Source organism: Saccostrea cucullata, unplaced genomic scaffold (genome assembly GCF_032062105.1).
Source record: "Saccostrea cucullata isolate Sc308-1 unplaced genomic scaffold, CSIRO_AGI_Scuc_v1 ctg152, whole genome shotgun sequence".
Classification (NCBI taxonomy): Eukaryota; Metazoa; Mollusca; class Bivalvia; order Ostreida; family Ostreidae; genus Saccostrea; species Saccostrea cuccullata.
The window spans coordinates 282,307-297,974 of record NW_026929180.1 but is presented as its reverse complement, the minus strand read 5'-3'; the positions used below and the strand labels follow the sequence as shown (position 1 = coordinate 297,974).

Here is a 15,668-nt window from a genome sequence, read left to right as displayed (position 1 = left end):
GTGTCATTTGAAAGAGCTTAATTAGTGGAGTATGCATACCAAATTTGAAGTTTCTATCTCTCACGGTTCAAAAGTTATGGCGAAGGTTTAAGTTGACAACAGACAGACAAACAGACAGACAGGACAAGACAAAAAGATATACGCCCCGAATCTATCGATTCGGGTGCATAAAAAAGTTCGAACTTCATTCCGTATATGTCCATAAGCTAAATCAAGCAATAGTGCATAGGTTATATCCAATTATCATTCTCCTGATAAAATGCTGTTTAATTATTTTGTAATTAGAAATTGAGTGTACGTAACTATAGTCAAGTAAACTGAGTGAATGCATGTCTTAGCTGGCCCGCTTTCTCCTATGGAAGGTTTGAATGCTACTGTTTGTATGCAATGCTTCTATTCATTCATTTAAAAAAAAATAATAAAAGAAGCTGATCCTTATGTTGCATGTTCGAATCTCACTCTGGTACGTGGAGATCCGTCTTTCAAACGAGAGATGAGACGAGAACCCCTGTCGCAGTAGGTATTGGCACGAGATACATCCCTCCCTGCTCGATGACCCTGAGGGTCGATTAAAGGTATCAATTTGCAGCCGTCCACCGGCAAGTGGTGACGTTTCCATATGAGTGAAAAATTCTCAGAAATACAGATGAAAACTTTTTATATAGCTTATAAAGAAGTTATAGCTTTAAAGATCAAACACCATTCTTCTTTCCAGTTGGCTTTACAGTACTGACCAATGATGACCTGGAGTAAGAAGGAGAAGAATGAAAAAAATAAAACTGATTTTCAAAAATGACATAAAATACATTATAGACCTTTAATCCCAAATTAACTTTATATTCTTTCATAAAAGCACAATTTTTGGTGATTTTGAATAGAACAAAATAATTGACTTCCATTTAAAGTCAAAAAAGAAACAAATTTTCAGTTTGATTTTGAAATGCAACACGTATTAGAGTTTACCAAAGAGAAATTTTATTTGTATAACATGAATTATTACAAATTATGTGGCATTATTAAAAAGAAGAAAAGAAAGTATGTATTGAATGTAAACTAACCTATCGAACAGTCTACATATGTGAAAGCACAAATAAAATCTATGAATTAAAAAAAAATAAATAGATAAATTAAATGTATACGCTTTATATGTCTTATCAAAACATGTTTACAACAATGTATATACAACCCAATATGATTTACAATTAACAAGCTTTCAACATGTTGTTGCAAACATTGCATTCTTTTAAAAAACGTAAGAAATTAATGACTTTTTCAAACAAGAAAAGATTGATTGATAGATTGTTTACTGTTTAACGTCCCTCTCCAGAATATTTCACTGATATGGAGACTGATATGGAGACGTCACCATTGCCGGTGAAGGGCTGCAAATTTAGGCCTATGCTCGGCACTCAGGGCCATTGAGCAGGGAGGGATCTTTATCGTGCCATACCTGCTGTGACACGGGGCACATACACATGTATAACTAAAAGATGAATAAAAATCATCTAATGTATCATATTGGAAAAAATGCTTGGAAATATAAATTCACATTGTATATTATTACAACACAAATGTATATAATTTACTCATATCTACTAAGGGGTATATATGAAAAAGTATATCAATGTGAGGTTTCTTTACAGATATATTCGAAGATTCCTATTCCGATCCAATATCTTTTTTTTTAAAATGTTCTGTGAAAAACTGTAAAACCTGTGACATTTTGATAAGAAACGCTTCTTTCACCAGTAATCGTACTCGACAGAGCTTCTATACCAAAACTTGGGGAAATCTGAACTGCATATCTTCTAATGTTGTATATGGAATAGAATGTTATCTGTGTGGACTTATTTATATTGGTGAAACAAAGGGATCACTTAAGAATTTCAGGCCATCGATTTCAAATTAATTCTGGGGGTCAGCAGCTTTTATACAAACATTTTAATTAACCTGATCATTCTATTTTGTCAATGAAAGTTGGAATTCTCGAAAAGATTTATCACTACACAAGCAGTCCATCACTGAATACATCTTTCCAGGCGCGGATCCAAAAAAATTTTCCAGGGGGGGGGGGGGTCCACCCAGTTAAAAAAAAATCCAATCCTAGAAATTTCTTAACAAGGTAAAAAAAAATAAATAAAATAAAATAAACTCGCCCAAACGTCAAAAACCTACTTGGTGGTGGTGGTGGTGCGTGTAAGCTATGACTTCTATTGCCTCAAATCTTTCACTTTTCTTATCTATTCCACACATATTCGCGTTTACCAGGGGAGAGGGATCAGGTTTTCCAAGGGGGTCTATTGTAACTTTTTTTCTTTCTTTAGTATAAGATAAGATTTATCAATACCAATTTGGGGCCCATCAGGCATACAAGTAATAAGAAAAAATATACAAGAAGAAATTCAAAATTGATAGTAGCAACTAACAAAAGATAAATGATGATACAGCAGTTGGGGATTACAACATATATAATCAACATACTGTAAATATGAAGCTTTTTTTTTAGAGTATAAACATTATTTCTCTTTTGTATTTATTTGTTTCTTTGTTTAACATTGCATAATTTGCTATTTCTTATTTTAAAGATATTGATTAAAAAATTACCCAGCTTGATAAGCAACATGTCATTTTCATCAGACATAATCCATAAAAATTTTTCTTTATTTGTTAAAGTATAGAAATTTTTATTACTTTTAGCAATAATATTAAAAAAGGCATCTCTATCATGTTTATATAATGGACATTCAATCAGTGAGTGTATCTCATCTTCCACACAGTTCATGTCGCACATTCTACAAATTCTTTCATTTCTTGCAAGGGTGGTTTGCTCTCCTACAGAGTTTAGTTTTTTTTCGTATCTTCCACTTTCTATTCTGAGGTTATGTGAACTTAATCTAAATTTGCATATAATTTTTCTTTGTTCAAAATTTTTTAATAATAAATACTTTTCAATTTCAAAACTTCTTTTTATATAGAAATATGTTGTAAGTTTACCCGATAGACAACCATCATCTCTTTTTTTAAACCAATATTGAAGGAAATCCTCTCGAATAATTTTTTTCAGTTGTTTCTTTAAAGTTATTAGTTTCATTGATTTACATCTTGACAAATCTATGCCCATTCTATTACAGAAATATGCTACATTTGAAAACCAGCTATTTACTTTACAACTGTCCAAGATAATGCTTTCTTTGTATGCACTGTATAATAAAGAGTTTTCAGGCATGTTTTCCAGTATGTGCCAGTAAGATATAATTGCTATAATAATAGAATAAAATATTGGTTGTCTACCCAGTTCAGATAGAACTGCAATATTGGTACTTCTTTTCCCTGACCCTATGATAAATTTGCAAAATTTCATATGAAGATTTTCAATCTCCCAATCTTTAAATATATCAAATAAACATTTTTCTTTTCTTTGCATTGATGATGACAATACACCCCATATTTCGGATCCATAGGTAGCTATTGGCTTGATCATGTGATCAAATAGATGAAGTAAAGTATTAATGGGTGGATCTGTCGATTTTATATCTTTGTATATTTTAAATGATGACTTTAAAGCTTTGTTATATAAATTACACCTTGCTTCTTTGAAAGAACCAGAATTTGAAAGTATTATACCAAGGTATTTATACGTTTTAACACATTCTATATTAATACCATTAATTGAAAATGTTTCTTTTAATAAATGCCCACTTCTGTTGAAAATAATTACTTTTGTTTTGTTAACATTGATTTCCAAACACCATTCTTTACAATATTTGTATAGCATATCAAGTTTTTGTTGCAGAGCTAGCTGGTTGTCAGATATTAATACTAAATCGTCTGTATATAATTAAGCTCCTATTTGCTTTTTGAAAGGTGAGACTGAGTTAACAACATCTTCATTTAGTAAATTTGCGAGATCAGTTAAGAATATTTTGAATATATTCGGGCTTAAGACATCACCTTGTCTTACTCCTAGTTCAGGTGAGAAAGGTTGGGTTAATTTATTATCAATTTTAATCGAGATATAACTGTATTTGTACATACTGCATATTATTTTGTAGAATAGTCCATTTATATTCAATTGGAGAAGTTTAAGTTTTATGCCCTCGTGTATTATTGTATCAAATGCTTTGTGGAAGTCAACGAAGCAAGCATACAAACGTTTATTACCTTTGTTGGTGTATTTGTCGATCAGACATTTCATTATAAATAAATGATCCGAAGTTCTAGCTTTTTTTGAAAATCCTATTTGGCTTTCGTGTATGATGTTATTTTCTGATAAAAAATTATCTAATCTATTGTTAAGTATTATATTGAAAAGTTTGCCAATACTGTTGGTGATAGTTATGCCTCTATAATTTTGGGGTAATCGGGGATTTTCTGATTTAAAAATAGGTGTTATATAACCTTCTACCCATTTTCTGGGATAAATTCCGGAAGTAAAGACTTTGTTAAACAATTTCAGAATACAAGGATTCATGTAAATTTGTGCTACTCTCAACATTTCGTTGGTAATATTATCCAGGCCAGGGCTTTTATCAGATTTTATACTAGATAAAGATTTTTGTAATTCCTTTAAAGAGATTTTAAAGTCCAGTTTACTAAAAGATAGAAAGTTTGGTCCATTTTCAAGTTCCTTAATTTATTTTGAATAATTTGTAGTCTCTCTGAATGCTTATTAGGCAGTTTAAACAGAGTACTAAAGTAGCTATGCCACATATCTGGTTCAATACATTTCTCACTTTTTTCCTTATTCCCTTCTTTGGCTTCTCTGATTGATGCGACTAAATTCCAGTATTCTTTAGGATTATTTTCCTTTAGTTGATCTAACTTGTCGAAAATATTTTGAACAAACTGTCGTTTTTTGTATTTATTTAATTTAGCATACACTTTTTTAGCTTTGAAATAAGACCCTCGTATGAAAGGGTTGTTAGGAAATTTAGATATTAAGATAGCCTTTTCACTAAGTTGTTTCTTCATTTTCCAAAGATCAGAATCAAACCATTTTTTGTTAACTTATTTATTTTTATGAAGCTTCTTATTTAGTGATAATTTTGCTACTTTTTCAAAAATGTTATGGATATCATTTGTAGCTTCATTAATTTCCTTTTCATTCATTTGTATATCTTTATTTAAAAAGGTTTGTATGTCTTGTTGGATAATAGGGTGTGTAAAAAAGTTCTGGTAGTGGTTTACTAGTGAACTGTTCCATTTGTAACGAATAGGCATTTCTTGAAGATTATTGTTATTTATCTCCCTTGTAAAAGATGATAGTATTTTTAGTGAAATTTTACAATGACAATCAGAGAATGGTAAAAAATCATATACATGAAAGTACATAATATCGTCAAGTAATTTCTCTGTTACAATAAAGTAATCGACAACACTTGAACCTGCATAGTTATGGCAAGTAAATTTTCCATATGAATCACCAAAAATTCTACTGTTGACAATTCTCATCTTATTTGCTATACACATTTCTAACAAGTCTTTACCTCTACTATCTAATGTGGTATCTCTATTTTTCCTATCCCCAACTGCTATATCTACATTATAAAAGTCTTTCTTAATTGGAATGTGTGAGGCATTATCTCCTTTTATGTAATCAGGTTCATTCCCAGTTCTGGCATTGAAATCTCCAGTAAGTATAATATCACCCAAATCTCTATACTTAATAATATCTCTCTCCAGTATTTCAAGTATATTAATATTATTTCTTAAATAACCTGATGTATAAGGAGGAATGTATATCAAACATAAGTATATGTCGGACTTAAAATTGAAGAATTCTTTTTTAAGCTTTAACCATTGAAACTCTATGTTTGTATTTTGAAGTACTAAAATACCCTTTCTTATGTTTTTCTTTATTAAATTTCCTAAACCTCCAAAGTATCTGTTATTCTTTGACTTGTCTCTACAAACTGGATAGTAAAAAAAGTTATCCACTTCGAGGGTAGTATTATAGCCTATGTGTGTTTCAGTGAGTAATACAATATCAAAAATTTTTATCTGATCTATAAATTTGGTATCTGTACATTTATTTATGCCGTCAGTGATCATACCTCCCACATTCCATGTACATATGTTTAAATGAGTTTCAGCTCTACTCATTGTATTTATAACAATTAATATAATGAGCTATTTTGAATAATTATATAGACAGTTTTGTTTTTTTTTTAACAAAAACAAAAACAAACAAACAAAATCTTTCAATAAAGATTTGTGCACTGATTATAAATTCACAATCTCTTTTAATAAAGATTTGTGAACTGACTAAAAATCCACAAAAGCTATGTGTTATGATATAGCTAAAAGAAAACTTAGTGCCAGGGTCTGCCTCGGTAAGCATGGTAAGGCCGGAAGTCTTTCCAGTCATTATTTTGATATGGATTCATGTGCTGGTTTGTTTTCCGGGACGGACGATATGGGTTTGCTCCTGTGTATGGAGCATTCTTGCTCTTATATACCGGTTGCCTCGTGTAGCCACATGCCTTGTCGATCGCCTTTTTTAAATTGCACCCCAACACTGCCGCTCCCTCCTTCGTCAGATGCACTCCATCTGTCTCTACGAACTTGGATATTGGTTTCCCATCTAGTATGAAGTTGTTATTTTCACAAAGAATTATTTTTTCATTGTCTCTAAACTTTTGTTTGAGAATAACATTGACTAATTCCACTTTGTTGTTTCTTTCCACACTGTCCTTCCTTGGTGTCTCAAGCGATATGATGAGAGTTGATTGTGGAAATTTCTTAGTTGTTATTTCTGTTAGAGCTAACATTTTCTGTGCACATCCCTCAGCATTCGTCTGGGACTTGATCTCGTTTGTCAAAGTATGTAGTACAATGGCGTTAGGCTGTTGTTTTGAGTCATACTTTGTAACGGTTTCCATAGCGCTCTCTACAGTGTAGGCGGTCTCTTTATCTGTTGTATATTGGGTCCATCTCTGGGGGTTGATATATTTTAAGTTTGATGTTCCAATCAAGAGGATCGATGGCTTTTTTTCCTTTGCAGCACTTGTATTATTGGTCTCACTGTCCGTATCGGTCGCTCTATCGCTTTCTCTTGCCTTGTTAGGTGACTGTGTAGTTTTGTAAACTGTCCTGCTTTGTTATCTTGCATGCTCCCAACGTTAACATGGAGCTTCATGCTGTATAATTCCTCTTCTTTGCTGTTAATTATCTTTTTATAAGCTTGGACTGCACGTTCTAACTCGTAAATTTCCTGGGTTTTAGTGTCCATCCGTGCTATTAAATACTCCTCTTCTTTTTTAGCCTCTTCTATGTAACGATTCATTGTACTCTTCGTAACTTCATGATATTTTCGTCTTTGTATTTGTATTCAAACTGTTTGACTTTATGCTCTAGCATCCTAATTTTTTCACACAGTCCTCTGTTCTCTTGCTCTAGTTTCTCATATTTTACATCCGTTATATTTGACTCTTTTTTCTTATCTCCATTCTGAACTTTTGTCTTCAGAGACATCATATCTTCTTTTATTTCGCTCATTTCTTTCTTTAATCTGGTTTCGCAAACATGTTGGGCATTGCACATTTCACTGAACTTGTTGGATATCAAGTTGGTGACTTGAGTGTATATTTTATCTGTAACGCTTAACAAATTTTCCTCTAGGGAGTCTGCTTTCTTCACATCTTGACCAATTGTCTGACTCTGGGTATCTTTTGTTTCTATCTGATTGGCTGATACTTGGTTTCCTATTTGTCTCTGATCTATACACAGTTGTTGACTAGAGTTTTGTAACCTATCGCTTTTTGTATCTTTTTCTACTGGCATTTGACTTGTCTCTAATGACTCCTCAGATTGGGTTGTTGTAGATTCCTTTGTATAGGTTGTTTCTGATGTAACAACTTCTTTCACGTTGGTGGAGTCTGACGGAATGCTGTTTACCACATTTTTTAACACTGGAAAAATATGTCCTTGCTATTCCCCTGGACTTGCACTGTGCCAGTTGTAATAAAGAAGGTAGTTCGAAATAATTTTTCTTCTGAATCCTTGTACTGAACATCAATACAAATAGCGTTACCTGTGCTCTCTTTTTCCCAGTGGCTTGGAGTTTCATTCCAAGTAACTTTAAACTGTGGTTCTTTGCCAATACTATCGAAGAATACGTAATGTAGGGCCTGGATATAGGGTACAACCTTTTCTCTTGGGACGCGGAAGGCCGCCATCCTGGCGTCACTTTCGTACAAGTGAGGATTTATTTCCTCGAATGAAGCTTTTTTGATTTTATTTCCCGTTGGATTCCGAAGACGGTCTGGTATAAAGGCTTCATAGTCTTTGATATCTATGTTTGAAGTTTCAAGTCTGTTTATGTTTTTCAAGGATTCAAACATTTTGTTCGACTCTATTTTGAGCAGAGGCAATTCGAAATAGCACGTGTCTGGTTATCACATTTACCGAGATTGTAGGCGCTAAGTTTTTGTTAACACATTCTTTTAAATAACGTAAACTTGCTTTTATGGAGATCACAAGATAAATGTCAATGAAATTAAGGGGTAATTACCATTAAACGATTAATCAATATTTCCTTGTTTTTTAGGCACATTTTAAAAACTTGTAAAATCCTGGGGGGGGGGGGGGGTCCTGCCTCTGTCTTCTTGAAAAGGTCAAGAAAAGTCCAATGTTTGAATCCTCGACATCAGAATATAGGCTTTGATCTGTGATTGTGGATATTGCAAATCATAGGCTTTTAACTGAAGAAAATGCAGCTAAAACAATCCGTCTTTTCCTCAAACTTCAATTTGCCAAGAAAGGAATTAACGTGGTTAATAAAAATAATGTTCTTAATCACAAAATGGTCCAGTCCTGTATTCCACCTTATTTCAAGTTAAAAACTACATCTTTTTTTCTTATAATACACATCGACTATTGCTTTCAAACTTTTCAATTACAAAAAATCTTTTCATGGCCTTGATATTGAGTATCTGAAACATAATTCTCCATCGTGTTCTTCTTAACCCTATAACAATTGTCCTTCTGCATGCGTTATTACAGGTGATGTAAATTATTAAAGTTGATAATTAGGACCCCTTAGATCACTTATTTTAAAATGTTTGAAATATAGGGAATCCCGATCCTTCAACTGGCGTCGTAATTATATAAAAATATTGGATACCGTTGAAGGATACGCCTGACACTGGGACAGATAGGAAAAAGACTTTGACACTTTGTCAGAATAGATTGAATGTATCAGATTCATGTTAAAATCACGTAAATATATCACGGTTATATGAAAAACATGTATCCTTCTGTATTCAATAATCCGAAAGTTAATTTAAAAAATTAGGCAGATTACGTGATCAGAACTTACTGGCTTTTGCTGACAAAGCAGGTAACAACATAGTCTCCGTTTGAGATGCTCATTATAGAAATTGTATTTTATAAGAAATTGGATTTAATTCTACTAGTTCTAATCCAATTTTTACGGTGTTTATGTATATCTCAGTTAATTGGATACACAAGCGCATGCTCTACGTACGGATAATTTCAAAAACGAGGTAATTTATTAAAAAACAACATAGGTGTCGGAACTGGGGGGGGGGGCTAGGGGGCTTAGCCCCTCCCCGAATTTTTTTGAAAATATATACATAATATAGGCGTTGAAAATTGGCGTTTACCTTTTTTTGTTCGTTTACCCCCCCCCCTCCCACACTTTCAATGAAAGAAAAAGTGAGCAAGCTCACATACCCCACGCTCCCCCAAAACTCAAAGTGCTGAAAATCCCGGGAAAAAAATGAAAAATCGGAATTTTCTGGTAATATGCACATCTACACATTGTGTCCTAAATATCTGCAAAGGTTGACCAAATTCTGTGCGGCAGTTTATGAGGAGTTGCCCTGACAAACTGTTCATCTCTATATTCAAGATATCCCCAAAAATCTAATTTGAAAAGTGCCGAAATTCCCAGAAAAATGAAGGAATCGGAATTTCCTGGTAATATGCACATCTACACATTGTGTTCTAAATACCTGCAAAGTTTGACGAAATTCTGTGCAGCGGTTTATGAGGAATTGCGCTGACAAAATGTTCATCTCTATATTCAAGGTATGGCCAAAAATCTAATTTGAAAAGTGCCAAAATTCCCGGGAAAAATAATGGAATCGGAATTTCCTGGTAATATGCACATCTACACATTGTGTCCTAAATACCTGCAAAGTTTGACGAAATTCTGTGCAGTGGTTTAAGAGGAGTTGCGCTGACAAACTTCATCTCTATATGCAAGGTATGGCCAAATGCCTAAGTTAAAAAGTACGGAAATTCCCGGGAGAAATAACGGAATCGGAATTTCCTGGTAATATGCACATCTACACTCTGTGTCCTAAATACCTGCAAAGTTTGACGAAATTCTGTGCAGCGGTTTATGAGGAGTTGCGCTGACAAAATGTTCATCTCTATATTCAAGGTATGGCCAAATGCCTAAGTTAAAAAGTACGGAAATTCCCGGGAAAAATAACGGAATCGGAATTTCCTGGTAATATGCACACCTACACATTGTGTTCTAAATACCTGCAAAGTTTGATGAAATTCTGTGCAGCGGTTTAAGAGGAGTTGCGCTGACAAAAAAAAAAAGGACTGACTGACTGACACTCTGACTGACACTCTGACGGACGGGTCAAAAACATTATACCTCCCGCAACTTGTTGCGTGGGTATTTAGCCCACCCTCCACTTTAAATTTGCTATCGACGCCTATGAACAAGTTGATGAAACAACAATACCAAGTCTTGTTGAAGGTCATCGTTTCGTAGGTTCTATGGTCGATACACTGACCATGTCAATAAATACACTTTATCATTGAGTCAAATACTGACTGACGTTTTTCATACTCATTATTATTCCATTATTTATACACTGAATTGACGACGGATTTTCCCGTTATTTCCCGATCATGACAAGGAGCACACGGTTGGTATGACCGCTCCTCCATAGCACCTGATCCCACCTCTGATGTTTTGGAGGTCTGTGTTTGCTCTGCTTCGATTTTCTATTGTTTTGTGGATCTTAGATCTTAAATACTGTTCGTTATCTCCTACGATTCATTCATTCATTTTTCCAAACAATCGAGAGACATTCTATGATCAATTTGTAAAAATACCTTTTGTAAATTTCTATTAAATAATATCAATATATTTAAATAAAATAAATCATTTTTTTTCATTAAAATATTTCTGCCTTAAAATGCAAAAATACGGGTAAATCTAAGAGGAGGTGTAATTAGTCTAATTGGTATATACAAAAATAAACTTTCAAAAAATAATGTGTTATTTACATGTAGGAACAGGGGGAATGTAGATTTTTAATTACTAGTTGCGGGAAAAGGTAGACAAAACCTTATTCAAGCTATAAACTCACTAATTCTAATAAAAAATAACGTCTAGCAATAAGAAGTTCGCTTGTCAATAGTCAAACACATCATTCTTCATCCCCATTTTCTAGCATTTTAAAGTGCTTCGATCCTGAGTCAGAAAGGATAACTCTAATTATAATATTAGTTATTTAATTTAAAAATCCCGAAATCAAGCTTGAAACTGAAATATTTTCGTGTAATAATTTTCATTTTATAAAATAAATTTGATTCAAGATTTTACAAAGTCTCAGAAGAGGTCTTGTTAAAAAAAATTGTACCCCATGAAGTACAAAATATAAATACATTCAAATAGAAGTCGAATATCCCTTAATCTAGTCTTCGATACTCATGTTTTAGTGTGATATGCAAATAGCAAATAAAAGTGATCTGTGATGTCATTAAACGATGACACAAGGGTGTTAAAATATGCATGTTATATTAGTTGAACTAAATAAAAAATAAATGATCGACTAAGTATGAAAAGCATACACTTTTCTCCATATGCCTGGAAACCTATAAAAAATATTGTAAAATATTATTGTTGATCAATTTCTAATTAGAAAATGTATAGCAGATACTTTGATTCGCATTTCCTGAAAACATATTTGAGATATAATCATTTTTTGTATATAATATGATTAACTTAAAATATAAAGCTTTTATTAAATACCCTGGGTAAAACGCATTATTTTGAGAATTCAGAGACATTTTTATGATCATTTTCAATTACCCAGCTCCTTTATAGAACCTGAGAATCGGAGTACCTTAACAATAGGTATATCTAAGTATATGCAGTGAATCATTTGATACATGTACATAACTCAGTTGATTAGTTAAAAACTATTTAAGCATCTAGGAACAAGTACAAAAATATTCTTATATTAATAATGATTGAATTATATCAAAAGCACGTATAGATGGCTTTTGGATTAAATATCCATTTCTCTATTAAACATCAAACAAATAGCTAAATGTTTGAAAATTAAATAATAAACTGAAAATATTTCAAGACCAAGTGATTTTAAGTAAGCGGAAGAAAACATGATCAAGTGAAGAAAAACAATTTAGTTTAATTGATTACTTCAAAAAGGTAATTGTAATTTATTGATAACATTTAAATTTAATTTACCCATCCATGATGTCCAAGCTTTGAAACTTTCGTTCATTATTCATTCATGCAGAAATACAGAAAAGTAGTAACATAAAAATATAAATTCCCGTCACTAATAATGATTGTATGTAGAATCGTTCTTGGGGTCAGTATATAATATGTTTATTTCTTCCATACATTGTAGTTCTTCCATGAAAGACACCAAAAACAAGCATATTTCTGATTGTAAAGGTATTTGATTTAATTCTAATTTAAACAAAATATAATTTCCCTCTTTACCCATTTCAAAGACATATTTGAAATCATCGCTTTTCAAAATAAACTATTCAATTTTTAAGGATATGAAGCATTTAGCGGATGTGAAATGGGTTATTTTGGGATAAACTGCTCAGTAGCCTGCAGATACCCTAGTTATGGAAATGAATGTCAATCACGATGCAATTGTTCAAACACAACATGTCACCACGTCAAAGGATGTCAACATTTCTCAGGTATATCAGAAGACATTTCACATAATAACCAAAAAAAAAACAATTTAAAAATAATTTCATTTTTTGAGTGAAAAAAGTTTAGATAATATGATTTACATTTAAATCCACAGTAGTTAATAACAGCGATTTCTTTTTGAATATGTAAGAATTCGCATTCTGATAGCTTGGAAAGTTTTTTTAAACGATGTATGTACACATTTTGACCCGTTAATTTGCAATCAGCTATCAAACGGAGGTGCGTCAGTAAACGGAGGTACCACACTACCTTTAAATATTGATGCTTTGAGACTTTCTTCAATTATCATTTTCATGTATCAAGTAAACATTTCGTTAAGAAATTAAAATTTCCCTTACGAAAGTGTAATATTCTAAAATTCATTTTTTGCAACATATATATGAAGGATATGGAGATAACAAAAAGTATTCAATATCAAACTCCATAAAACAATACAAAACAGGAGCACAGCAAACACGGACCTCCAAAACATCAGAGATGGGATCATATTTATACAGCACTTCCTTTTCTTTCTTCAAATACTTAAATTTTATAATAATTGAAGCGATCAGAAAATTTTTATTTGTATTTTTATAGAACTCTTGAGATTTAGGTTTAGCCAAAATTATTTTGTGAAAAACACTTGACCTTTGGAAAAAGCTTAATCATTTTTCTTTTTAATTGCATACAAAACTTTTTGTTTTAGAAGAATATGGTTTAACAACTGGTTCCATTTCAACAAAAGAAAAGTTTAGCTTGGAAAAATACATAATGATCACATCTATAGGCGTTTCCTCTAGTCTGGCTTGCATTTTCATCATGCTGTCTCTAATCCTCATTTGGCGTCGGCAACGAAACATCGATGTAAATCAACAAAATACTGCCTCTACATATGAAACACGTCTTCAAGACGACATACATTCAGCTTTCTATATATACAGTCGACCAAGGGATGAAATGGATCAGACCACAAATTCTCAATACCACAAGTATGAAACAATACCCGAAGAACATTTTCTGGAAACAAAACATGAGCGTAAAGACCCACCAGAAACATAGGCGCTTGGTTTCAGGATGGTGTATTTTGTGCATTATGTATTTATCTCGGTGTTTCCGAATACACCCATTAAATTCAAATCTTAAAAATTGCTGTAATAAGCACATATAAAAATACAATGTTACTATATTTAATAAGAGTGAAGATAGGATACTTGACGTCTTAGATTGCATGGGGTGCCTCGGTTCACACTTGGTTCTAATATCTACACATTTCCTACTGGTTTTGGATGAAATGTAACTTAAATTAATGGTTGAATAATACCCGTCAATCGCCTGCTAATTTTAACTTGATTTATCTTTTTTAATTGTAATTCATATAATTACAAAAGGATTGGGCACGTGTTATAAAAACTTATTACGCCATCTCCCTACAAGTAAATTACACATTAGATTTGTAACACTTTTTAAGTATTTAAATCTAAAAGAATGGTATATGTATGTTTGAACAAAAAAAAAAGGAGATGCATATGCTTATTCTCTGCAGCATTCAATGAATCTATCCCCATACTAAAATATAAATAATAGTTATCTGTAATGCAGATTTTTTCTAATTGTAAAACAAAACTGGCTTTCACATACTTTGGACTTGCGAAAAATAATGATAAGGACCCTGCCTTTTTTTCATGGATCTTTCCTCCTTATCATTGAGAGTTTAGTGATAAAGTTTCGATTCGATTGCGAACATCATTACTGTTCTGTAGCTTGGTAATATCATTTATTTCTCAGTAATGTTGTATGAATATATAGGGTTTATCAAATTATGAAAAACTATATAAAACCGGTGACAGGAGCAAGGTATCTATGATGTGTTGTATAGAGCATAAATTACCTTGAAAATATTTATTTTTGTGAATCCCTACGAGCTAACTCTTTACTGTTGATAGTAATTCATATGTTTTTTTCTCGGAATATCCGTTTATGGAGCAGAAGGAATATATTGAAAGTAAGTCAAAAATCAATTTTATATACTGATATATCATATATATATATATATATATATCGATCCAGACATCCAATTTTAAATCGTTAGTCAGAAAGTCAATAAAATGCAAATTCAAAATGAGTAAACTGTATGTAATACAATATTGGTAAAAAAAAATATGGAACCTTATGTCTGTCATTTGTATCCTATTTAGAATTTTTTCATGACTATTTGTTTCCGCAATTACTATTTCTACTATTTCATTCATGGTTATAAAGATTATCTAATCTTAAGGCGTCTCGATCATCAGGTTTATAAAATTAGCAGTTAAGTAATCAAAAATACTCATAAATGTATCCCTGAATTCACAAAGTTATGTAAATTTATCCACAGTATTTCTTTAAAATTAAAGATTAAAGTTAATCATATTATGCTGTATAGGGAAAGTTGTCAAATCTCCAATATTTTTACAGAAAAGGCGAATTAGAATATCAGCATTTCCTAATCGCAAATTGTTCAAAAAATATATTTTAAGTTAAAATACAATAGGTATCCAGGCATTCAGAGAAATTGTCATGATTTTTATACTTATTTGGTATTTTTTATCTTCTATTTCCGTCATATATTCTATGATACATAGTGTAAATGGCTTTTGCTATCAAAGCAAGACACCACAAGTCACTTCTCATTTCATATCATGCTAATATCATTAGTATCTAAGGCTGGATTAAAGAC

The 15,668-nt window shown here is 32.1% G+C and overlaps 1 protein-coding gene across 1 annotated transcript; it reads left to right on the top strand.

The window, feature by feature from the left end:
• Window positions 1-12,654: 12,654 nt before the first annotated feature.
• LOC134280016 (multiple epidermal growth factor-like domains protein 10) lies at window positions 12,655-14,032 on the top strand. Its single transcript, XM_062762447.1, has 3 exons — window positions 12,655-12,697; window positions 12,805-12,957; window positions 13,659-14,032. The coding sequence occupies exons 1-3, from the start codon at window positions 12,658-12,660 to the stop codon at window positions 14,009-14,011; spliced, it is 546 nt and encodes a 181-aa protein (XP_062618431.1). The 5' UTR covers window positions 12,655-12,657; the 3' UTR covers window positions 14,012-14,032.
• The last annotated feature ends 1,636 nt before the right edge of the window (window positions 14,033-15,668 follow it).